Source organism: Zootoca vivipara, chromosome 7 (assembly GCF_965207765.1).
Source record: "Zootoca vivipara chromosome 7, rZooViv2.hap1.1, whole genome shotgun sequence".
In the NCBI taxonomy this organism is placed as follows: domain Eukaryota; kingdom Metazoa; phylum Chordata; class Lepidosauria; order Squamata; family Lacertidae; genus Zootoca; species Zootoca vivipara.
This window is the reverse complement of record NC_142590.1, coordinates 30898500-30924203: the sequence shown is the minus strand read 5'-3', so window position 1 is coordinate 30924203 and position 25704 is coordinate 30898500. Positions and strand designations below refer to the sequence as shown.

At 40.1% G+C, this 25704-nt stretch overlaps 1 protein-coding gene across 6 annotated transcripts in view; it reads right to left on the bottom strand.

Moving 5' to 3' along the window:
- The window catches only part of SLC44A5 (solute carrier family 44 member 5), a 176019-nt gene that overhangs the window by 8126 nt on the left and 142189 nt on the right, over positions 1-25704 (bottom strand). For 2 of the 6 annotated variants that reach the window (XM_088673230.1, XM_035122672.3), the window contains 3 exons: positions 25342-25430; positions 22708-22792; positions 16110-16350 (listed from right to left, as the gene is read on the bottom strand). In XM_088673230.1, coding sequence (XP_088529356.1) covers positions 16244-16350; positions 22708-22792; positions 25342-25430 — 281 coding nt within the window. In that variant the 3' untranslated portion in view covers positions 16110-16243. Of the gene's footprint in view, positions 1-16109; positions 16351-19510; positions 20384-22707; positions 22793-25341; positions 25431-25704 lie in introns of those variants that run through there. The other 4 variants (XM_088673229.1, XM_035122671.3, XR_015950810.1 and 1 more) reach the window with 3 other exon arrangements.

The window sequence follows — 25704 nt, the reverse complement described above, 5'->3', positions numbered from 1 at the left end:
TGTGGGTACATGTACCTACATCCACGTCTTTTCTTGCTGTGAAAGATTAGAGGCATTACATACGTCGTATTTAAAAACAACCACCCTGATCTAGTCAAGGGGGAGATATATACACTTGTTTGCTTATGTGAACAATGTGACTGAAGCTAGTAGCCTCCATTTCCTCTTGCCTTGGTGCTGTGTATATTTGCTGTGGCAAATTGTACATTTTTGGTTTCCCAAAATCTAAGGATGACAGGTGGAAGTGCCATTGCCTGTGGTATACTGAGCCATGTTTGCCAATAGACAAGCTAGATACTACCTAGGGCTTCATTCTTTTAGGACCCTTGGCATCACTGAAGAAGAAAAGCCTTTCCTAAGATGTCTCCTAACCATGCATGAACCATCTAAAACCACATGTGCTTCTTGCTTCACAATTATGAGGATGTCAGCACATTGACAGCTAAGTCTTCCATAAGTAAATCATGGAGGAATCCCCCCCCCATTTCCCCTGCCGAAGCACCATAAATCTGCTCCAGAAGGTTGAGAACCCTCCATAGCAGATTTACATTTTAAGTGTAAATTTCTACACGTTGCAGTGTTTTAACTATTACTGAACTGAATTTGGAGATGGGTCTTTTCCACCATGATTATGAACATTTCAAATCTGCAGATTTCAAAGTTAGAATTTTTGAGCACTTTCGAAACAGTTCTTACCTTTATTTTAGTATGTGAAAGTGGGATAGCACAGCCATATATGTGCTCATGTAAGTTCTTCAATGACTAGAAGAAGCTGCTGGAAATTGCAGCAAGCCAGAGTGGCTTGCTCTCTTCCCTACCTCTTGGTGAGGATTCAGCTTCATGTGCTGGCTCAGTGGTAGTGCTAAGGAAAGAATTGCTTCAGCTTCTATGACAGGAGCTATATTGCATACTACTACAACCTCCTGGAGCACTTTCAAAGCAACCTTCACTGGTGGTAAGTTCTCATATTTAGGATACTCTTTGTGTGCAAATGTTTCAAAGCAAAGGTAGGCCTTGGCCCTAGCAGCTTGCAACATCTGAGCAGTTGGAGCAAACTTGAAGTCATGCAGCAGATGCTTCATTCCTGTATAATGGCGCCCTACGTAAAACAACAGCTGTGCTAAAATTACTTCCAAGGAGAGTAAGTTTCAGTATAATTTTTTGTAAGTGTTGCAACTGTGAAGCTTGGACACACTATTTTTGAGACTTCCTTTGTGTGTATTGGTTGTACTTGTTGAATTTTCACAGAAGTTGAATGGTATCCAGTGGTTGTCTGAGCCAAGGGCAGCTTGGGCAGCCAGCCTTCCTCTTTTTGTTCTCTCTGAATATCATGCACCACCAAAAAGCTTATTCAGGATCCTCCCAGCCCTCTGGACAATGTGGGTTGTGTCATACAAGACTGCAATGGAAGAAGGAAGTCACCTGAAGTCTGGCAGAGGAATGGCTTGCCACTTCCCACTGATGCAACTGTGGTAGTTGTCGGCCTAAAATCTATTCATGTAAGGTAGCCATATTGGATTTGACTTCTTCCTGCTTAGCGGTTCTTTTTTTTAAAAAAACACCTTAGTACATCATGGAGATTGTACTTCCAGGTACTTTGATTCTCCCAGTCCTCACATAACTTTTTTTTAATGAAAACACATACCACAATTTTATAAAATGTCTGTACAATTTTTAAGCAATAAAACATGAAAAAACTTTAAAAACAGTGCAAAAGGTAAATACTGTGATACCTAAATATCTGTATTCTACAAAGTTTGTCTTTCAGCATGATTCCTTTTTAAGTTTGAGCCCCGTCTAACTGATATTCATGATCCCATAATTATGAGTGGAATAAGCAGCCTTTGCATGTAGTTGTCAGAGTATAATCTGGCTTTTGAGAGTACAGCTTCAACAGAACAAATGCTGAAAAATGCATTTTTAAAAAAGATGAAATGATTAGTTGTCAGAAGCATGCGTAATGTAAGTGTTTTTCAAACTATTAGAAGCTGTCACACTGCTTTAGCAAGTTTTGTAAGAAAATATCTTTGTAATGGTACCCAGAGACTACCCATTCCTAGAAAATGATTTGCAGTTTTAGTCCAATAGATCTGGTTCTAATAATTCAGATGCTATAATGGCTTATAAGTAACCTTGCAAGCAAATATTGTTTTAGAACCTGGTCTTAAGAGCAAATTTCTCATTCCATCCCATGTTTTAGAATTGTTCTGTGATTGCTGCATACCATTATTTTACCCTGCCTTTCTCTATAGTTGTGCAATGAAGTGTGCATGGGTAACCAACTGAGACTTCAGATTTCACGTAGAGAAGTTAGATTTGGTCTGACTTTCATCATATATTTCCATTCAGAGTTCATTATTCTGGTTCCTAGCCAACCAGCATCAACTAATCCCTCTTGCTGTTGCATGTATGTCACACTTGGTCATAATTTAGGCAAACTGAGTAGTCAGGGGAGAAAAAACACAACTTCCCATAGGGTAAATTATAGCAATGCTCTCACGCTATGCACCTCCAGATTTGCAAAAGCCGCCAGAATGAAACAATGTGAGCGTGGGAAGTTGGGTTGAGGGAGCTTGTATACACGAACTTCTTGGCAGCTTAAATGACAGGCAGAGCCAAACTCCCTGGTAAAGATGTCTTGGGGGGGGGGGGCTTGAACCAGAGAATAGGAGGAGGCTGGTCCATAGGTTCATCACAACCCTTTTGGTGAAGGCTGATGTAAGGCCCTGAGAGCTCTTGCAGTAGGTTCTTTTACCCACCTCTCTTTCAATCTGTATTACTAATATCAAATTGAACACACAGAGTTTGATCTAGCAACGTTGTCATGTTAGCGCAAGGACTTGTGCCCCACAATCTGTTATGGGTTCTCACCCCTCCCCCTTACTCCTCTGTAGCAGATTGTTAGGGGGATAAATAGGGGAAGGAGTAGGAAGTCGTCCTGTTGTTCAGATGGAAGTCCTTGTGCTAATGGGATGTCTTAGTTGGATACAACCATTTATCGGCCTGTAGGCCTAGCCCTTCCCAAATATCCCCTGCCTTGTATTTTTTTTAAAAAATACACCAGTATTCATTTCATACCTTACCAAAAGCAAACATTTTTAAAAGTTGCACAAGTTCTTTAGAGCTTGTGGGGAAAGTATAGTTTGGCACAAACCAAAAAGCACCCTTTTGCAGCCTTTCTTTCCTCCATCAGAAGCAGAGACATGCCAGAATCCTGCAGAGCTAGTGTTTCCAGCTAGCTTTAGAACAGAAGAAAGGTTTAGAGAGTAGGTCTTAGTACCATCACACTGCCTTGGTCACTTTTTTGTTCCTGTCTTCACCTTTTGGTCATTTAACTGTATTCAAAGGGAAGGCCAGAGACATACTTTCAGGAAAGGAGGAAGAGCCAGGGCTAGCCTTGCCTTTGAGCAACCTGCCTTAGGTGGCACCATGGGAGGGTAGATGGTGTAGGGAAAAGATGGTGTAGCAGGACAGTGGAGTGTTAAGCAGCAAAATGTCTTTGGTGGTAGGAGTGTATAGTCCTAGAAAACTCTTCAGAGACTCATCCTGAGCTGTGTGTGTGTGTGTGCATACACATTACATACTGACTTGAGTGGAACCCTACTGAACAGGGGTGGGGAACGCCAGATGTAAGGGTCAAATGCAGAGCTCTCTGTCTAGCTGTCAGGACTCTCTCCAGCCATAGCTTCTATTGGTTCTGCTTCATATTTCTCTTCAGTGTTTTATGGACACTGGAATATGTCTTTGAACTTTGATAATACCTCTTGTTGCCTGGATAGAGAGGCATGTGGGAGTTTGTGTAGCAACCAGCCTACATACTGGTAAAATGAACATTCCTTGCTCTGCCCACCTTTGGCACATGGCCCCTGGAAAGTTCCCCAGAAAGGGATGTGACCCTCAGGATTGCTCAGAAATAAATGAGGCTCCTTTTTTGTGGTTCCAGTGACTTAAACCTTGTCCTCACACACTATAAAAAGGAAAGCTTGCTTAAGCATTATGCAAGTTGTTGGAATAAAATAATTACCGTCATGTCCACATGGTGGACAGAAGACCCAATACAATAAGACTAATACCAAGTTAAAACTATATAAAATCAGAATTAAACAGCCTTTTTGGAATAAAGTCTTCAGTAAGAGTCAGGAGTTCAAGACTAAGAGACTGACATCAACTGGAAGGGAATTCAACAATATTGGGCCAAGAATGCTGAATACAGGACCACCATCGGTGATCCCTTGAAGACTTCAGTGATAAGGTGGCCCCTTGAAGTATACTGGACTCAAGTTGTTAAGGACCTTGTAAATTACAGTATATGTTGGTGGAACTGTGGGGAGTTGCTGCTTATAAGTGGCCTGGCCCATAGTTTCAAGTAAACTACTTATAGATTTTAAAATATATTTAAAGCAGTCTATAACTGTGCTGTATTAAATGAGTGGTTGCCCATGCTGCTGTTTGGATTTTTCTTAGAATCCATGGCCAATGGGTTTATGGCAGCTGCTCATTTCTCCTGTTCACAGTGGCTCCCAGCTCAAGTGAAATTGTGTGTACTCCCAAGCATTCAGGTAAAAGCATTTGGGGGATTACAATGTTATTTTGCAATGTATGATGGTAATCTACTTTAAAGATTTTGTTTAATAAATAAAAATCTCAGTGAAACAAAAGTAATAATTGCATTGTTTGTTTACCTTCATACTAAAGCATGTACTATATGTTAGCTAGTTGGCATACTATATTTTGGAGGGCAGTTTAGTGCAGAGGAATGTTATATAACAGTGGCCAAGTGTGTGTGTATAACTTTTATGCGCCACAGTTATAACTAGAAGACGTTTAGCACTCTGCATTTGAGTACTAACTTGCTTTGTTCTTTAGCCTGCCAAATATCCCACACATGTCATTCATTGCAATATTCATTGCAATAATTTATTGGTAAAGGGCAGTTAAGGAATGCTGCCTTTGAAAGAAGGCTGAAGTAATGGGTGTGTATGTGAAATGATACGTTTGTTAGAGCTTAGTTTCATGTTTCGATTCTGACAATCTGCTTTACCACTTGGAAGGGAGACAGGCAGATCTGTACAGCCAATTTATTTTTCTACAACAGATGATGCTTATTTCCTCTTGGTGAACACTTGGTGGGTCATTCCACAGGCTTGAGGTTTCGCCATCCCTGTGATAGAGGTTCAGCAGCCACCCTGAAAATCTTTTTGCAGCATATGGTTAGATTAGAGACCAAAATCTAGAAGCAACTGGCTTTCCTCCTCTCTCCTGCCTGCTTCGCTACCAAACCTCCCACCTAAGCTCATTAAATCCTTTCCCTTTCCAAAACAATACCCCACATAAAAACTGTTCAATCTCAAAGCAATCCGATTCCTCCCCAGCTTCTTTCCCTTGACCCTTCCCCATGTTTCTCTAGCAGAGTTCCCCTCTGTTTAGTATATACATTACCATATGTCAGCACTAACTATTCTGTACACTGTGGTTTAAACACACACACAAAACCACCCCTAAAGTCCTCCCACAGTGTCTCAACAGGAACCGCCATCACAACCCCCACCCCACCCCTTAACTATTCTGTCTTGCTAACAGCTGCACTTGCAAACCACACCAACAATATTTCTCCCAATTGTCCCCGTGGGGAAGAGATCCCCTCCTGTTCCAGCCCCTCCTACAGATAAACTCTGTTACCAGATCAACTTTGAGCATGTTGCTTAAGGAGTGCATGTTAGCAAAGTTAAATATATATTTTTCTGGTTTAAATTAAAGTGTTGCTCTCAAGGCACGAGCTCTTCTATCAAATCTGCACAGCCAACATTTGGAGCGTTTGTATTCAAGTCAGCAGGTCAGCCAAAAAAACCATTAGCTTACAAAATATCATTGGAAACGTAATTCAAACTGCATGTGATGTACTTTTGCTAAAGGCAAAAGAAACAAGCAACTACACACACCATCCATCCCTCCCTCCTGTTTTCGGTAGGTTCAAGTGAGAGATGTAGAAATACAGCATTTGCTATGGAAATCTAAACAGTAAATGTACTGTGTTCAAAGAACAACTTGTAATTTTGGGGAGGGGGAAAGGAAGCTACCTTAGCCTGAGTCAGACCATAGCTCAGTATTGTCTACACTGACTGGCAGAGGCTTTCAGGGAATCTTTCCCAGGCATACCTACAGATACCAGGGATTGAACCTGAGACATGCGAAGCAGATGTTCTACCACTGAGCTATGGCCCTTCCCCGAAGCAAAAGCCCTCATTTCACCCAATTTATGTGATAAGCTTAAGTGTCTAACTTGCTCTAAGAGATTCACCACACATTCTTAAGCAGAGAATGTAAGATGGCTCCTGCTGCATGCATAAAATCCAATATTCTGATTGCCACAATGGCCAAACTTGACTGTCTATTAATTTATATAATAAAACATGCCAAAATGGTTTGTAAATACAGCATGGTCGCATCTTGTGTGTGGGTTTGATTCCAAGGGTTCCGTGTACTGTATATGCAAAAACAGGACAGCAAACTGCAGAAAGTGTGGGCTAGGGCGAGTCGTGTGAAGGGCTGTAGCTCAGCGACAGAGCATCTGCTTTGCATGCAGAAGGTCCCAGGTTCAATGCCCAGGTGGGGGTTGGGAGAGACTCCTGCCTGAAACTCTGGAGAGCTGCTGCCAGTCAGTGGAAACCATACTGAGCTAGATGGACCAATGGCCTGACTCAGTATAAGGCAGCTTCCCCTTGTTTCTAGGAGTGTAAGAAGTTGCCTGTGCAATCGGATCATCTACAGAACCCCCATATTTTCTTTCTGAAATTCTAAGTTTTCATTCCCCACTCCCCTTTCAGGACCTATGTGAATATTAGCAGCTCAACAAAATATAGCTATGAAAGACTGTGACTTTGTCCATGCACTTCAGACACTGGAAAACTCAGCATATTGCATAATTAAGACACCTGAGAAATAAAACTTTAAGGGCTTGAGAGATTCCTTTTTTTATTACGATTATTTATTGGTCTCCAGTGTAGTTTTTTTAAAAAAAATAATACTAATACTAGTAATATTCAACTTTATATTTCTAGAAAAGTTTATGTTATTTCAGTGACCATCCCTGCTGACAACATATTGGACTAGTCCATCTGTTTCTCTTTGTTGTATCTTTGTTATTGAAAATGGACATCTATATTAAAAAAGTTCAAGATTATGACTTCAAGGACATATGAATTCCCGATTGAAATAGTGCATGCTGAGCTTGTGCATTCTATATTTGTAATTTTAAATTATGTTCTCCACAGGGCTTTTCAATCTCTAAGCAGAGTCAATGTAATTTTATTGCAGCTAAATACAACTTTGTTATTAATATGCTTAGGGGTCTGTCCGTACACTCCAGTGCTAGCATAAGCCCTGTTTCTCATTGTAAGGTTTGTCACAACGCTTACAATGTAAGGATTGGGTTACTTATATTATGTATCTTGAGAAATATTGTGTTTCTGACTTCAGCACATCAAAATATTTTCCGAAATCAAGTTGCCAAGAAGCATTGCACTATTATCTGTTAAAATGCTTAGGAGCCTGCCTAAAGAATTCCTGACTGTAAACTTGTCCTTTGGTCTAGTGGATATTCTAATTATCGTCATATCCTGCTGCTGCAGCTAACTTTTCACAGAAATGGTGTATGTATACCTGTCTATCTGGAGCAGGGATGGGGAATCATTTTGCCACATCAGCTAAATCTTTATCAGGATCTGCTTTGTGGGCCAGATTTGGCAGGTGGGCAGGGCCTGTACACTTGGAGTATCCCAACTGTGTTGTCCATGTCCAGCCTCTAAGCTATCAGTTCAAAAGGCTCCAGTTAAGGATAGCCCACTGGACCCCGAATCCTACCAAATCTCCTACCAAAATCTGGAGAAATACATGATCACCTTGAAGGTGGCTGAAGACACAAACAGACTTTCCTCTGCCCACTGCCCATATCTAAAATGCACTCTGGTGAAATTTAGAATCAAAGTAAACAAAATGGCACAGAGGATAGTTACGTTGTCTTCTGATAACATTGTAGTTGTATAAGATCCCATGTGAAGTCCTTCATTGTTCTTGGAAAAAGCAGCACGGAACCTGAAAAATATTCCACTCCTTTAATGAAAAACCCACACATAATATGTTATAGCGTCACTTGGAAACTTTTGAGCTCCAGTTGAAATTAAAACCATTTGTAATGGTTAGGTAAATAGAGATTGCTGTGAATCCACCGCAGATGCAGGTGAGTTGGTACATAGGCAATCAGCTTTGGTAGAAAACCCTCTGGGGTGGAAGGGGCTTTTGTTCATGGCAATTGCCCCCAGAAAGTCATTTGCGTTCTCGGCACAGCTTCTGAAGTTGGGAAAAATTATTAGTATACATGTACATGAGATCCACAAAAGCTACAGATTTCCCTTGCCACAAGAGCCTCCACTATGGTCCAAATGCTTTCCATGTGTTTGCTTTCAAGAAAACTAAGAAAGTAAAGTGAATGTTTTCTGGGGAGATTCACAACCTAAATCTTCAGTTAAGAGAGATATACCTGCTCAGTAGTTTGAGATCCAAGGAAAAACAAGTTTACCAACAAGTGTGGACAATGACTTTCCTGAATGCCTTGAAATCAGCCAGTTACCTGTGGCATAAGCTTCTCTAGTAAGATAAGAATTTTTCAGACTTCTGTGGATGGGATACAGTCATACCTCGGTTTACGTACGCGTCGGTTTGAGTATTTCAGTTTAAGTACTCCAAAGGACCGTCTGGAACGGATTAATCCACTTTCCATTACTTTCAATGGGAAAGTTCACTTCAGGTTAAGTTCGCTTCAGTTTAAGTACTCTATGGACCGTCTGGAACGGATTAATCCACTTTCCATTACTTTCAATGGGAAAGTTCGCCTCAGGTTAAGTACGCTTCAGGTTAAGTATGGACTTCCGGAACCAATTGTGTTTGTAAACTGAGGTACCACTGTATTGCCATCCCCATAACACCTGTGCTCCGTTGCGCTCCTTATATTTAAGCTGCTTTTTAAAAAAGACTGAAGAGACTATTAGAAGGGTTAGAAAATCTTAACAAGTTCTAATTTTCTAATTTAGTAAATTCTATAGTGGTTTTGAATTTTTGTATGCTTTAAATTATGGTTGTAATTTTATTGTTTTAGCTTTTTTGCAAACTACTTTGAGAGTTTTTTCTAGGAAATTAAAAACATATTTCTTTTCATTAGATAATAGAAAAAGAAGCATCCTCTTGTCATATATATGAAAAAAACATTTATTTACTGAATTGCTAAAATAAAGGTGGGGGGGGGACACAGAATAAGTTTGCATCCATCATCAAGTGCAAGCCTTCGTTAAGTTACATAAACTGAATGGAGAACAAAGCCCTACTGATGTGCGTTTTCTAGGAGTTCCTTAGGTCATGAAGTGAAAACACAGATAAAATGAGGCACAACCAGTTAAGGCAGAAGCTTCTTGAGATTTGAGAAGGGATAAGCTAATCTTATAGTTGTATTTACTGTGTTAGCTTCAGAGCCATCCTTGGGAATACTTAAAACTCCTCAGATTCATGAGGTACCGTTAATTTTATTTCTTGTAATAATTTTTAAAAAAACTGTTGATGTTTGGAAGCACTAATTCAGGTTCTCTGCTGATGCCTTTGGAAATGCTCCCTTATATAAATATTACAGGCTCAGACCCTAAGAAAAACCTTTTAAAATCCTCATGAACTCCTGAGGTAACAGCAGCAGCAGCAGCAGCTGTGGTCTCCCCTGGACCTATTCAGGGCTTTGGGGACAGAAGAAACTCCTTAATGAGGAACATTCTGATCCTGCTATCCTATTGGCTTCAGAAAAAAAGAGCGGGAAAATCCCCAGTTACAGAAGGATTCCTATGCCTCTGTCCCAGGCAGCTTACCTCTCTGTCAGATTCTGAAGGGAATATGTCTGAAGGACAGGGAAAGGGGGTGGGGGTGGGGTGGGAATGAAAGAAAAATAAAATTGGGAAGCCCAACTTGGTCAAGGTTTAAGAGCCTGACCAAAGACTCTGCCTGTCAGTTCTCAGGCAGAGTCTGTCCTGGAGGTTGGTGGGTGATACCTCCCTCATGAGGAAGCAAGTTTCCTTTGTTTCCAGTAAGAGGTGCCACCCCAAAGGTATTCCATGACCTCTGGGAGCCTCTAGTGAGCAAGAGAGTTTTCCTGATGCTGCCTTTCCATTCCAGTGGTCGTTCCCTCCTCCCTTTTCTTTCAATCATAACAATAATCACACAAAGAAGAGAAAAGAGTTTCAGGCAGCAAAAATGAAAATAGATCACTCTCCCAGCCCATCCAAACCAACAGAAACGAGACCTTCGGATAGGATGACATGAAAATTGAACTGAGGGAGGAAATTGATTTGGTCAGACGTGTAGAAAATGATGGCAACCAGAAACATTGTGGCCCAGTGAAGAAAACAATCCTTCCCTTTCCTCCCCTTACGTCCCCTGAAAGCAACACATCTGTCAGCTCTGGGGAAAATATGCATTTACAGAGCCGTTTTCTACAATAAACCAGGAATGAATGTACAAGTGGCACGTGGTGGAGTTCATGGCAAGGCAAAAAGAGAGTGTGCTGTGTCTCTTTTAATAGTGAAAAATTCCCGGGTGTGACAGGCTGCATTTCCTTTTGCCCAGCTATTGAACAAAAGACCAAAGGGTTGTACTCGGGGGAAACAAGCTGAGTTGGAGCCATAAGCAACTTGTACTGCAGGGAGGGGGAGACTGGTCCTCCAGACACGGTTGCAATTCAACTCCCATAGCCCCTGTTAGTGTGTCCAATGGTCAGGGGTTTTGAGAAGAGGAAGGCACTTTGCTATTTTCCTTGAAAAATAGGTGCGGGAACTCACCATGAGCACCTCCCTTGTTCTCTTATGATAGGAATTGTCCATCTTTTTGGATTTATTTGCACACAAGAGAAGCAGTTGTGGGCAACACCCCCCATCTCTTCTGTTGGCTATTGCAGGGTGCTTCTTTCAAGCCTAATTTTGGTGGAGGGAGGGGCAAGGAAAGAACCCACAATGTATTGACACCCCCTGCTTAGATCTTCCCAGTATTATCAACTCTTCTAACTTGCTAAAAGATTATGACATCCCTCTGCTGCCCCAGACTCATCCCCTTCCGATATGCCCAATGTATTTTTCCTGTGTGCAGAAAAATTGCTACTGGCGCATGTATATCTTCACAGATACTATCCCTGTCTTCCTTCCATATCTCAGTTGTTGCCCTTTCCTCAAGGGATACAGACTTCTGCTTGGAGTAATATTCCTCACCCCCTGTGGGAGAGAGCAAATAATTCAGCTTGACCTATGCTTAAAAACAGGAGAACCAACTGGAGGAGGAACATGACACCAAGTTTAGAGACCATGACATCTATGATGCAGACACAGAATAAGAGAGAGAATGAGCCCTGGTTTTAAAATTCATCTGGAGATGGATTAAGATTTCTATGGCATCCAGCCAACTGTAGATTTAAATGTAATTTGAAAGTTAAGAAAACTATGAGCTACATAAAACACATCAATCACAGAGTGTCCGTTTATGAGCATGCCTTAAAGAGGAGAAAGAAAGCAGGTTTGCAATAAGTTATGTCTCGCAACTGAGCAGAGACACAATAATCAATAACTGCAGTCCATTCTCAGAGGTAGCATGTGACGCAAGAAAATGCTGGAGTAGTTTAAGAAATCCAGATTTAATTAAAAACAACTCTGTGCATACGGAGTGAACATGAAAGGTCTTGGACTTTCAGCAACCCTTTTACTTTTAGATTACAAATGCATTCTTTGCCTTAGTCTGAGATGATGAATTTAGCGGTGATGGATTATATATTGTTGTTCAATTATATGCTAATAATTATTACAGTGTTCTGAAGTTTTCCAGGTGTGTTGCAGGATAAAGAAATGATTTCTCTACTTTCAAAAAAAGTACACCTAGTTAAGAATTTCCAAGCAGATAACAATGCATGCGATACTTTTAAAATACTATTTCTTTTATCTGTTTCTGAGTAAAGATCATGGCATATGAAAAAATCTCAGCACCATCTACTTTCTTCCCACTTGAATATGAACAGGTCTTAACATCTAAATCTCTATTATACATTTCAGTTATTATTATTATTATTTTTTAAAAAAATGTTTTCTAAACAGAAATATCCTACAACTCTCCAGTGAAAACAAGACCCACTACTTTCCTTAGGATGATCCTTGGATCACTTTCTATTAATTTCAGTGTCTTTTTTCAGAATTATAATTAACACTGAATTAATACGCAATGCTGAGGTCCAATGCTGCAATACAGAATGGTTTGGGGTTGAAGGAAAATGTGGAAGGGGTTGCTACATTTGAACAAGCTTTGCATCACTGCTGATTGAAATTTATTTTATTTATTAAATTTTTCAGTTGCTTTATCTTGGCCAGGGTAACCCAAAGCAACTTATAACCAAACAAATAGACATTAGATCCCACATAGTTGCTTTGAAAACACCCCACCCACTTCTAAAAAAAGGCCAAAGACCTGGTTATACTGGAAAGCTTTTGCCTGGCCCCTAAAGATATATACGGTAGATACATCCTTGTCACTAGATTCCCAAGAGTCCTCTGCGGCTAGGAGTGCATTTTGTCAGTTCTATTGGGTTCACTAGGCACTGTAGGCCCATGTGTGGGTAACCTCAAGGTACCTCAGTGTGCTCTGTGTGAGGCTGCCATTACAGTTAGAAATAATTGTGCAGAAGTAAATAATAATAACAATAATAGTAATAATAATAGTAGTAATAATAATAATAATAATATATTTATACCTCGCCCATCTGGCTGAGTTTCCCCAGCCACTCTGGGCGGCTTCCAACAGAACAGAACATTAAAATGCAATAATATTAAATGTTTAATAATATTAAACATTAAAAGCTTCCCTAAACAGGGCTGCCTTCAGATGTCTTCTAAAAGTCTGGTAGTTGTTTTTCTCTTTGACATCTGGTGGGAGGGCGTTCCACAGGGCGGGTGCCACTACCGAAAAGGCCCTCTGCCTGGTTCCCTGTAGCTTGGTTTCTCATAGTGAGGGAACTGCCAGAAGGCCCTCAGCACTGGACCTCAGTTTTGCTTATACTTTTGAGTACATGAATATCAAAAACTATCCTTCTGTGCTTCAGTGAAGTGATGAGAATGGGGTTATGCACAACAGTAACACAATGAGAACCCTTTCAAAATCATGGTACATAGAAACAGAGGAAGCTGCCTTATACAGAGTCAGGTCATTGGCCTATGTAGTTCAGGATTGTCTATGCTGACTAGCAGCAACTTTCTACACTCTCCCAGGTCTACCTAAAGATGTCAGGGATTGAACCTGGCAATCTACCACTTTTGCCTGCTCTACTACTAAGCTATGACTCTTCACCACCTAAGAAGGAACAAAAACAGAAAGGTGTTTTTTCTTTATCTAAATCTTTATTAGAACCTCAAGAGCTGTAAAACAATAAAGAACAACAAATTGTGTTAAATATTAAACATTTTAGTTCTGAAAAGATATTTTCAACAATATGTCCCTAATATTTCTGCACAGCAGAAGCAAAAAGATTTTAGAGCTCAGGTGGCCGTGTGCTCATGTTAATTTGGTTTGGGCACAAAAAAAACAAAAAAGGAAAAAGACAGTCTATAAAATCACATTTAAAGTAGAAATGTGATCACAGGGGAAACTGATAACAAGGTCTTTCATTTGCCACCATGCAATTTATGAATACATATTTGTGATGCTGATAGCCCCCCCCCTTTTTTACAAACAAACAGACTGCATGAATGATCAATATTAGTACCATTAGCCATACCTTTCAAAAACTGAAGAAGCAATTATGTTCTTAAGTTTTAATACTGTGAAGTGCAAATTACCAACATTTTACAAGGGAAGCAATAATTCAGTATCAAAAGTTATAAAATTAAGAGTTGTTTTATAAAATAACATATTAGCAAGAGTCTAAAAACAAAGCATCCATTTCACACTAGTCAACAAAGCAATAAACACTTTACACAAGTGTAGTATGCATCTTTTCATTCCCATTTGTTCTAATTTAAATAGTAGGGGTGTAGTTCTTTAAAGAATTGACACAGGTGTGTGGTACAGCCCTGACTAGCTAACCACCTTCTATGAAGGTGTGAGTCCCTGTAAGAAAAGCTCTAAAAATTAAACCCTGGTCCCATTTCTCTTACTTTAATAAAGCCAATTTCATATCTGGTCCAGTATTTAAACTCTCTGATTGTAGACACACTTACTTGAAATCAATGGAACTTACAGACAAGCAAATGCATTTAAGATTGGGGTGTTGTGAAGCTGCAATCCTGAAAGCTTCCTCCCCTCCTTTACTGTTGAACAAACAGTATAGGCAGGCATCCCCAAACTGCGGCCCTCCAGATGTTTTGGCCTACAACTCCCATGATCCCTAACTATCAGGACCAGTGGTCAGGGATGATGGGAATTGTAGTCCAAAACATCTGGAGGGCCGAGGTTTGGGGATGCCTGGATAGGGTGTTACAGAAGTGGAAACTAATTTGGACAAAGACTTTAAATATTTACACCCTAAGTTGTCTACTCTCTTCACTTGGGCCTAAGATACACAAGCACTTTTTGCACCATCGCTATGGTTGGCATGCCACTGTTATCTCCTGTTAGGAGGGTTTATATATGCTACAGTTCTTATTAACTGTAGCTATTATTGTGATTGGGGGGGGGGAGGCATTTCCATACCCAAAGGGACATACATACCACATCTGTTTAAGAAGCAGCTCTGTCGGGACTTATGCCATTGACAGCATAATGTTAATTGTGGAAACTGCAGAGTGGTTATTTCACAACCACTAGAATCAGAAAAGAAATATTCTGCAAACACAAGGCCAGCAAGAAGAAGAAGAAAAGTTAATTCCTCATTAACTCCAGGAATAGGTAAACCTACATCAGGTACTTAGGGTTGCTCCGCATCAGAGTTTGGGCAGCTTTTCAGGTAATCTCTGGAGTTGTGTTTTTAACAGCAGCTCAATAGGCAGGAATTAATAGTATTTAATAGTATATATAGAGAGAAATTATCATCTGATCATTCCAACAAGCCAGAGCCAGGCTTGCTAAAAAGGCACAGGTACAAAGGACAGTTGGTAACCCTATTCTCAGCCATCTTTAAACTGGGAGAGTGGGAAGTTCTGGGGGAGGGGGTAGCACATTGTCCAAAATTTTGCATATGTTTCCTACATGGGGACCACATCACCTGTTGAAGCTGAAGGTTAGCACAGGCTGAGTATGAGGAATGGATGCATGGAACCAGTGCATCAGGGTCCCATGCACCAAACATATACATGGAAAATTCCTCTAAAAAGAGAGTTCTTCTAAGCTAGACCTTGCTTAAAGGTTTCTTGCAGCATACATTCGACACAGATAAAGCTAAGCATTAGAAACCCAAATGTCCCAAAGCAATTCTCTAAAAAATACCACTCTCTACTGTTTTATTATATGGAGATGATAGTAGGAAAATGTAGATACTGCAAATATTTCACACAGGGGCAAAGGAACAGATTCGTATCAATACATTTCAAGTAAGCCGAAAGACAGTTTCGTTTATTTCGTCAAGCAGTTAGTAGCTCTGTGTTTCAAATGGCGTTTGTAAACTTCAGAACATAAGCTAGTTAATATTATTAGCCAGTAAGGCACTTTGTCATAGAGCACACAGCTGTACAGACTAGGAGACTGGCAAGGCTCTAAATGCAATCAAGAGACATTGACGTATTCCGTGACCACCTTAAATGGAAAAGGACCTTTTCATTTTTTAAAGAAAACTTTACTTTTCTAAAATCTCTTCACTCGCTCAGAGCAAAATCCGCAACAGTGAAACACATTTTCACATATTTCCTTTTAAAAAACACAGAAAAAGCAGCCAGACATTTTAACTATCTTTCATTCCAAATACCCAAGCCACAAGAATTAAAGGCAAAAAAGGGGGGGGGGAGAGAATAAAAATAATTTTAAAAATCTCAGTATAAAAAAATGCTCCCATGGTTTTTGTTGTTGGATTTAAAAACAAACAAACAAACCACACACACACACACAAAATGCCGTTACAACCTTTTGATGGCTTCACATCTACAATAGCTTTGGTATAAAACATGCGCAAATGATAGCTGACAATCAATACCATATTGAAGAAACAATGTATCAAACGAAACATGATTGCGTGGTTTAGGACACTGGGCATTTCCTATTGTCTCCTGATTTGCATGTTCTGCTTGTTCAGAATCTTCAGCAGAGACTTACTCATGTAATAAGGTCTTTCAGCAGAGCCATCATGACTTTCTAAATCTTCCACTAGGAGGAAGAATGTCAAAGAGCAAACAATCAAACCAATGTAATACAAAAGCAATTCTGCCACCTGCTGACCTTTTTCATGCACAACAGCAAAATCCTCAGTGTATTTTCAATACTGGATGGTTTGGCGTTTACTATACTGTAAACACTGGTGCAATAACGTAATCAGCCCTTTTTCATTGCGTTGGCCAGATGCTGCACCAGTCCAGTCAATGCTTACCTTTGACATGAATGGGTGCAGGATCAAAGCCTTATTTAAAATTTAATCATCTCACCTTGAAATGATTTGCCCAATACTCAAAAGCGAGGAAGTGCATTTTAATCAAGCTTTAGCTTTTATGTTAAAGCACGTTATGCATAAAACTGACATTATAATAAACAGCAGGATTTGGCCCAAGGATTAAGAAACACATCAATCAAGTTCAAAAGTATTTATCTTTCAAAAAATAAATTATTCCCTAGTTTGCACATTCATTTCCGAGAAAGATATTCAGGAATTTTGTATACCAAGTTTTCTCTTTGCAACAATTTAGCAGATATTTCAGATGAATGCATGAATGCCAAATTTCAGTGCTATTGCTTTGCATTTTCACAGTTTTCTTAGTTGCTTAATTGATAAAATGGCTCTAGGATGTTCCCCTCAAAAACATTTGACACTTCGGACATGTATCCTAAACCTTCGTGGAGGTGCAGCTTCCAAAGCTTCCAGGTTAAAGCTATAACTTGGGTTTCATCTTAAGATCTTGGACACAACTTTAGGCATACTGAAACTGAAATATATCCTGGAATGTCAAACCTGAAAATTAGGCTAGTGTCTTGCCTAATTGATTGAGATCAATTGGAATTAGTCTATTAATTTCAAAAGCAGTAAGACCAGAGGAAGTACACTGAGTACACTATTGGCCTGATTCAGCACAATGGATGTTTTTTTGCATAAGCAGCCTTCTGCCAATGCAGATTCATGCTCATCCCCACTTTGCACAGAGATACTGATCTCAGGGCTTCCAAAGTGTCTTGACACAACATCTTTTGATGGCAACACACATTTGCTTCCAGGACCACCAGCTGCTAACAATAACCAATTGCTTATTAGCTTATAGCAGTATTTGGGACATTATATTTTGGTCATGCAGTAATGGATGACATTGATAGTATGCAAATGACCAATAATCCAAGAATATACCTGTTTCCCACTTCCTATTGCATCTGAGACTTAGGAACTAGATATTATTAGTTGGACCAGCCAGCAGAGCGGGGGCTGGCAGAAGCTGACCTTTCTGGCTCCTCCTCCATTACTAAAGGCTGGAAGACCCTGGTGAATGGGGTGGGCTGCAGCATGGAGGAGATCTCTCAAAATCAAGTTGAGGCCCCTCCCACAGGTGGAAGCTTTGCTTGTGAAATGGCTTTCAATGAGTCCCTGTTTCTCCTTATAGCCCACCCCATTCAGCAGGGTCCACTGACACTCGAGAAGCTTTAGGAGGATGGGTGGAAGTTCCTGGGGTGAAGAGTGGGTGGGAAAGCCAGTTTCTACTACCATCACCCTTTATCTGACTTCCTCCTGGATCTATCCCCATGCCTACATTCATCTGGAATGAAAATAGATCACATGCCTTGAAAAGTGTGCACATAGTTGAGTGCATAGTAAATTAATCGAATGTATTTCAGTTGTCTAGTCATCTAGGATTTAAGCATCCTAATCCAAAATATATCCACCTTGAAACAAGTCTTTGCTTGTAGGTCAAATTACAGGAGGGTTAAAGAAAGGTCTCCAGGCCGTATTAAACATTGACGGGTCCCTCTTTTAGTAACAAGATTCACTGTAATAGGCCAAGGAGTGGTGGTTGACACCTGCCTGTCATTGAAACAAAATGGCTACGTGGAGTTCAAACTGTTCACCTGAGTGAATTTGGGAAAACTCCAGTTTTAAGACTGTCAGCTCAAGACATGCTCAATTACTTGCAGAAGAAACAGGCCACTGTTCGACAAATAACTAGTCATTTTGGGCATGAATTTCCATTGAATGCTCTCCATAAATCTAGCCAGTCAATCCTGCCTTAATGATGGAGGGCTATTTTGTTGAAGGGGGTTAGAGAGCTCAAAATAATATTGTATTTAAAAAAAAACAACCCCACAACATGCTACACTAATTTCGGAAGCCTCTCTCATGACCCTGGAACAAAACAAGCAGAAAAGCAGAAATTACATTATTGTAATTCAGCCGAATCCTGCAATTATTATATAGTTTAGGGTGAATAAAGAAAGTTACCTTAAAGTAAGCCCTTAACCAAAGGCTATAAATGTGATGAAGCCTCTCAATTTTCTGAGGTTTAGTTTCTTCATTCAGTTTCCACCAATAAGCACATATAACAACACAGATTTGACCTGCAAGAGTTCTGTTCTAATAACTGTTTCTCATCTTTGCACAGTTGGTATTTTCCCACTGTTGTCTTTGGAGCAATATGGTCACTTGCCTTCCGTAGTTGATGGGAGCTACAGTGTTTCTGCACTTTCAATATTATGAAACTGTGCTTTATTATGTGTAATACTGAGCTGATGTTCAATCACTGGTGTTTTCTCAAACGACAGTCAGATGTAGTTCTTGCTTTAATCAGTGATTGGCCAGGATGCTCATTAGCATCACACATATTTCTTCCCTCATATGAAAAATAATTGGATGTTCACATAAACAGAGGGGCTCAAAGCAACTTAAGCCACACTTAATCTCATTCTATTTCTCTGTCCACTTAGCAGCAGTCGAGATGGCTGCAAAGCCAAAAAAAAAAACACCCACAAAACCCAAAACCTTCAACTGGGGCTTTTAGCTAGTCCAGGAGGGCTTTCGCCACAGGGAAAAACACAGTTCCAAGTTGGATTTCATTCTTTGATTAAGGTAAGGCCGTAACCTACACACATTAAACTTGTGTGCATTCAGCTTTATGTGAACAGCAAAAAATAAAATAAAAAATAAAAACATCTAAAAGGGGCAGAAAGTGGGTCGAGTTCCATGAAAAAAATACTTTGGCAATCCCACCCATCATTGAACTTTATGTGTTTTGACTATGGGTTACACAACCCTCATGTAAGTTGTGGGCTTACTGTACTTGCGATAGAGCTAAAACTTAACACAACACAGGACAAAACCATGGCACACTTAAGCAGTACCACTAATCATTTTTTAAAAAATTACACCACAGATTTAATATTGCATCAGATGGAAAAGGCTATTGCTTGGCCTAGATTTTATCCCTAAAATGTTATCTCTGGCATCCTTAATAATATGACTCTCATTCTAGGCAATTCAAACAATCTTTCATTGCATTCTTGGAGATGACTCCATATGATGCTAATCTGACATAGCAATTTGCTCTTCGTCATAGGGAACAATTAATACAATTTAATCACAGTTTAAGTTGCTGTCAACCAGCATGTACAGTAAAAATACAGCCATAGCACCATAATTACAAATTTAGGACCACCTGCTGGTTACTAGTCTTGATCTGTTTACGGCTAATTAGGAATCACTGTAGTGCTTTCAAAAATTGCCTGAATATCCTTTACAAATATACACCTATAAAATTTTTATCAAAATGGCTGTCATTTCAAACAGCAAAATCTTGAGTTAGAAAAGTTATTAAACACTAAGAGCTAAATATTTTAAAAAAGCTTCACATTTACACTTTTCCATAGGCACTCTATAAAAACTATGATGTGGCCTTGTTTCACAGCTGTTAAATAATGGTTTTAAATGTTGCCCATTTGCTCATTTTTAGATAGTACAAAGCAAACACAAATCATTCATTAACCACAAGCATCATTTATACTTAAAAAAAAAATCTTTAGCCTAAATAATATGGATCCTGCTTAGTTTATCTTAAAACTGACACTGTTGCCATTTTCACATTAAAAACAAAAACAAAACATTATCCCATTAACTTCTTAGGACTCAGTTCCTTCTTCCCCAAAATTCGGTGTAGACTAGCTGACATGTAGTAGGGTTTTGCTGTAGATCCATCATTCCTTTCCAAGTCTTCACCTGAATGCGAAGTGATCAAAAGGAGCCATAGCAGCAAGCGGCCATGCACACAAATGAAAACAAGAGAGAAAGAGACAGAGATTCAAAGGGAGGAAAAGAAACAACACTAGAAAACTAGTTACAAGAGAACTGAAATTTAGTGTTGCTGGTGTTGTCACAGGGTGCCACGCAAATGCTAACACCCACCTTTTAATATAAACAGAAGGTAGACCACAACCAATGTTGAGCAACATTGTGTTTAACACTTCTGCACATGCAACATATTAAAAGTGATTATTCTGTGCTTGGTAGTAAAGCTGGATTTTCTACTGAAGGCCCTGTTTTCTTATGAATCTCATACTTTGGGGTCTTGACCACCTTATAATAACAGTGCTTTGTTCCTAAGAATATTGCATCCCGTGTGAAATATCTGTATTATTATTTCTGGCTCTTTCTTATTCTGCTTTTTATTTTTGCCACAAGAGGTCAGACTTTGCTGATATCTTCGGAGAGTTGCTCAGCAAAATAGAGGACACACATATACATTATAAGGGCAGGTTTTCCAAGCTTGTGCTTGCAGTGTTGGCGGAGTCTGATGGGAGTTGTAGTCCAAAACATCTGAAGAGCACCAGGTTGGCAAAGGCTGCATTTAAACCTCTTTCACAAGCCCCGTGGTCATCACTGCATTCCTTTACACATTATGACACCCACGTCATTCATTTTGGTAGGGCTTGCACAGAAAAGTTTCCTAGTGGTCTATTCTCAGAAAGCACATTTGCAAAAGGATTGCATTGGTCCAAGTGTCCAAATTTCATCCCACAATTGCATTTCTGGTGGTCTTAGGTGGGGGGGCAGGGGGTGGAGTCCAAGATTAAATTGATTGAACTTGGAAGAACACCATTTTGAGTTTAAGAACTGCAGTTTTCAGATGCATTGCTGTTAAATTGTATTGTAAGAATGTTTATAAACTGCCAAGTCATAAAAATATATGATGGTGCTATGCAATTATAGAGGTTTCACTCAACAACTGGGGTGCCTATGGCCTGTGTTCTTCGAGAAATTTAATTCACCAGAAAGTTTCACAAATTCAGCTGACAACTTCAGAATCTGATCCTCTATTTCATTATGTGGGGTAGGCTACATTGGGTGGAGAGTTATTCTCTCCAAGCTTGCTTGTCAAAGTCTTATTTTTAAACTTGAATAATGGCAACAAACTTGTTTTTGAGGATGAACAACATCCCATCCACCCATCCATTCGTAACAAATTAGTTGTTGGAAGTTAACAACTCAAGTTGACTTTCTGTGCATTCCAACATAATAAATAAGTTTTATGAATGCACACCAAAATTGTAGATCACCATCTCCTGCTCCAACCAACTTTTTGAAGTGATTTTCGAGAGACAGCCAATCACAGTTTAGACAAGTCCTAGAACTTTCACGAGAATACTCACACACACTGAAATGGCAGAAAAAGCCAACATGCATAAAAAATGGCGGTGGCAATCAGCTTCCAGTTATAGATTGCAGCCTCAAGATGGCTGGGTCCTTTGCTCAGAAGGAGGTCAGAAAGCAGAGCAGGGGGGGGGGGAGAGAGAGAGATCTCTGTATTGGAGATCAATACCGCAGAGGAACAGAAAATCAGGAGTGCATAGAAAATAAAACGATAACTGGATAGAAGGCAAGTTTTCGCTTATTCAAATAATATTGTGAATTCCAGATGTTTATGGGATGATTATAGTGGCAATGTTAAGCACTTTACATGTGTTCCAAAGTACATATCTATCTATCTATCTATCTATCTATCTATCTATCTATCTATCTATCTATCATGGCATTACAAGAGTCTTGATACTGAAAATATGTTATGTGGCTAATACCTAGCTCTGATTAACGTGTGAATAAGGACTGATATATGTTCATCATGTCAATATATATTAAACCTTCAGCCCCTGTAGGGAGAAATACAGTTTTACATTATTTTAAATTAATACAACATTCTTGTGCCTACAAAAATTGCAAGCCTGTTATTAGCGGGGGGACACAGCATTCATCTAAGTGAAACACCAATGGACAAGATGAAGCTACAGAGCACCCGGAAGCAACATGTTAGTACTTATTATGAAACAGTCTCTGGAGACTAGCTGGTCTAGTGAATAGTCACATTTTACCGACTGAACTTACGAAGCCACATCTTATATTGCTGTAATTCATAATCTCTTGTGTAGTGAAGATTGCAATGGATTAAACAGCACAATGAGAGAAACAGCAATGGCTTCCTACTACATATTCTTTATCTTAGCATTATCAAAAAGAGGAAAGTAAACAACAAAGAGCCAGTTACTTACAAAAGCAGAGGAATAGTGTGTCAACACACATTGCATAGACACTGAAGAAACCATGTGCAACTAGGTAAGAGCCTATAATGACCGTCTGAAAAAAGGAGGAAGAAACATGTTAATTATACATTATCATATGGGAATTAAATAATATTGTGTGACCAGGCGGCGACAGCCCCAGCCCCCAGGGATCATAAGGAAGGAATAAAGACTCTGACAATGTTATATGGAATTAAAATTAGGCCACAACTTTATTAAACTTCCGAATGTAGGAAGACCTTGTCTTAGGCCTTGGGCGTGTATCTCTCCCAGCCCCCTAGCAGGGGGGAACTGGGGCTCAACAGGGTAAATGGGATATCGGGGTGCTCTGTGAGACGTAAGTGTAACAGGCAGCCAAGCCCATATCCCCGCACGCAGGGTACTTCCCTGACGACCTTTCAATGTATGGAAAGTGACACCCATATATATAACCCCTTTAAGAGGGGGACCTTGGAATCACCACTGCAGGGGGGTGAGTCACCACTTAAATCCCCCCCCCAATATAGGGAAGAAAATATTAAAGGATTCCACCCAAGGCCATAACTGCCAAAGTTGTGACGAATTGCTATGAGGAAGACAAAACCTGCCAATGCAGGGAAATTTCTTCCCAGTCAAACCAGTCAAAGACCATAGCAGTGCCAGCTAAACAGGAAGAAAAAGTTAACCTGCAAAAAAGAAACATTAAACAAAGGGAGGGTAGGGAGGGTGAATCTCCAGAGTCGACTGCCTGGCTATTGTCGGCCCCACCCCCTATTTATAAATGGGGCTGCCTCCACCTCCAACAAGAAACTTGATTACTGAGGCTGGGTGTGAACCTCCAAAAATTAACACTGAGAGGCAAGCCACCCCCTGTTTGCCAGTAAGCTCCCTGGGAACTCTAGCGATACCGCAAAGGGCACCCACAATGTAAAGTGTGAGTGCTCATTATATCAATTTACAAGCCCCTTAAGAACTTGTTGTTGTTGTTTAGTTGTTTAGTCGTGTCCGACACTTCGTGACCCCATGGACCATAGCACGCCAGGCACTCCTGTCTTGCACTGCCTCCCGTAGTTTGGTCAAACTCATGTTCATAGCTTCGAGAACACTGTCCAACCATCTCGTCCTCTGTCGTCCCCTTCTCCTAGTGCCCTCAATCTTTCCCAACATCAGGGTCTTTTCCAAGGATTCTTCTCTTCTCATGAGGTGGCCAAAGTATTGGAGCCTCAGCTTCACGATCTGTCCTTCCAGGGAGCACTCAGGGCTGATTTCCTTAAGAATGGATAGGTTTGATCTTCTTGCAGTCCATGGGACTCTCAAGAGTCTCCTCCAGCACCATAGTTCAAAAGCATCAATTCTTCGGCGATCAGCCTTCTTTATGGCCCAGCTCTCACTTCCATACATCACTACTGGGAAAACCATAGCTTTAACTATACGGACCTTAAGAACTTAGGCTCCAGGATATGTCAGGTACCTCCTAATCCCTTAAGTCCTTGCCTAATCAGTGAGGTCTTTGCACTGCTTGTATTCACAGGAGCCTGATGGGCCCAATTGTATTGAACTCCCTTCCAGTTTAGGTCAGACATCTACCGAAGACTTAAATAAACAAAACTCCAGCAGGCATTCTGATTTCTGGTTTTATAATTTGGGGATTTTTTTTTTAAAAAAAACCCATTGTATTGAGTTTCTGTATATTGCTTAGAGATGATTGCAATTGTCTGAATAAATAGAGAAAACAAGCATTCCTTACATTAAACCATGAGAAGACAAGAGCTATGTTCAGGCAATTTTCTGAACAGACAAAGGTTTAAACCATGGGTGAAGGCGATGCCTGCAATGTCCATGGCTTGCAAGCTGCTTTTCAGATCTTCCTGTGATTAATGCAAAGGCCTAAAGGGGTTTTTAATGTGCTTTTATAAATCTCCCTGCAAGCAGGAACCCAGACCTATCAGGGTTCCCAGTTTGGGGAAGAGTTTCTTCAATTAATATGCATTAAAAAACCAACAAGAAGTACCCAGAACTTCCAGGAATACTGAGGGCAGGGTTTGCCTCGAGGTCCTACTGCCCTATTCCCACATGTTCAGGAGAATTCCTGACCATGGCTTTAATTGTGGATCTTGCAAACTCATTGGATTTCAAGTATTTCCTGCCTAAGTGGACAATTAGATATGATGTAAAATAAACCATCCCTCCCAAGCAATGGGACTCGGTATCTCACTAATGCAAGATCCTTTGGTGCTTGATGAACCCCGCCCCCCAATCCCAACTTTGAACCCTGTCTTGTTCTATGATGTTGACCCCTGACCTCTCCTCTCCTCTCTTCCCTGCCATGTATCTGGTAAGCATGGACTGTGCCACTTATATCTTCCAGGAAGCACTAATACAACTGTGTATTTGTTCTGGACTTATCTATTCTGCCCTTTGCTGCTTCGTATCAGTGAGAAGCCCCAAGATGAAAAGAAAAAGCCCGACATCAGTCAAAATGCAAAGGATGTCACTGTTAGAGGAAGGGGGGAAGGGAATGAGGGAGTTCAGGACCCATGGTTTCTAACATTTGCCATGCCATGGTGGGTGCCAGGTGCCAGGCCTAGATCATCTGGTTTCTAAGAACTTTAGCAATATTCTTACCAAGAGTGGGACCCAATAGTAATTCAGTGATGGTGCTTCTTGTGTGAATATTGGTATCCTGTGTGTGAAGAAGAAGAAAGCTAGGACACCTATAAGAAGGGGAAAGATAAGATTTTTCAAGCAGCTAACTCTGACTTGAATTATTTCCAGTATTTGTACTGGGACAAAACTGTATTCAGATTAATTATCTGCGATTCACACAACCAGAAGATTTTAATCAATAATGCCATGTTATGAATCAAACTGGCTTTTTTAAGTAAAGAAGACAGTGCAATGAAAAGTACAATTTTAAAAAGAGAGAAAAGAAACCCAAATTTGATTTTTTAAACAATAATTCAACTACTTTTACTCTAGGAGAACCAT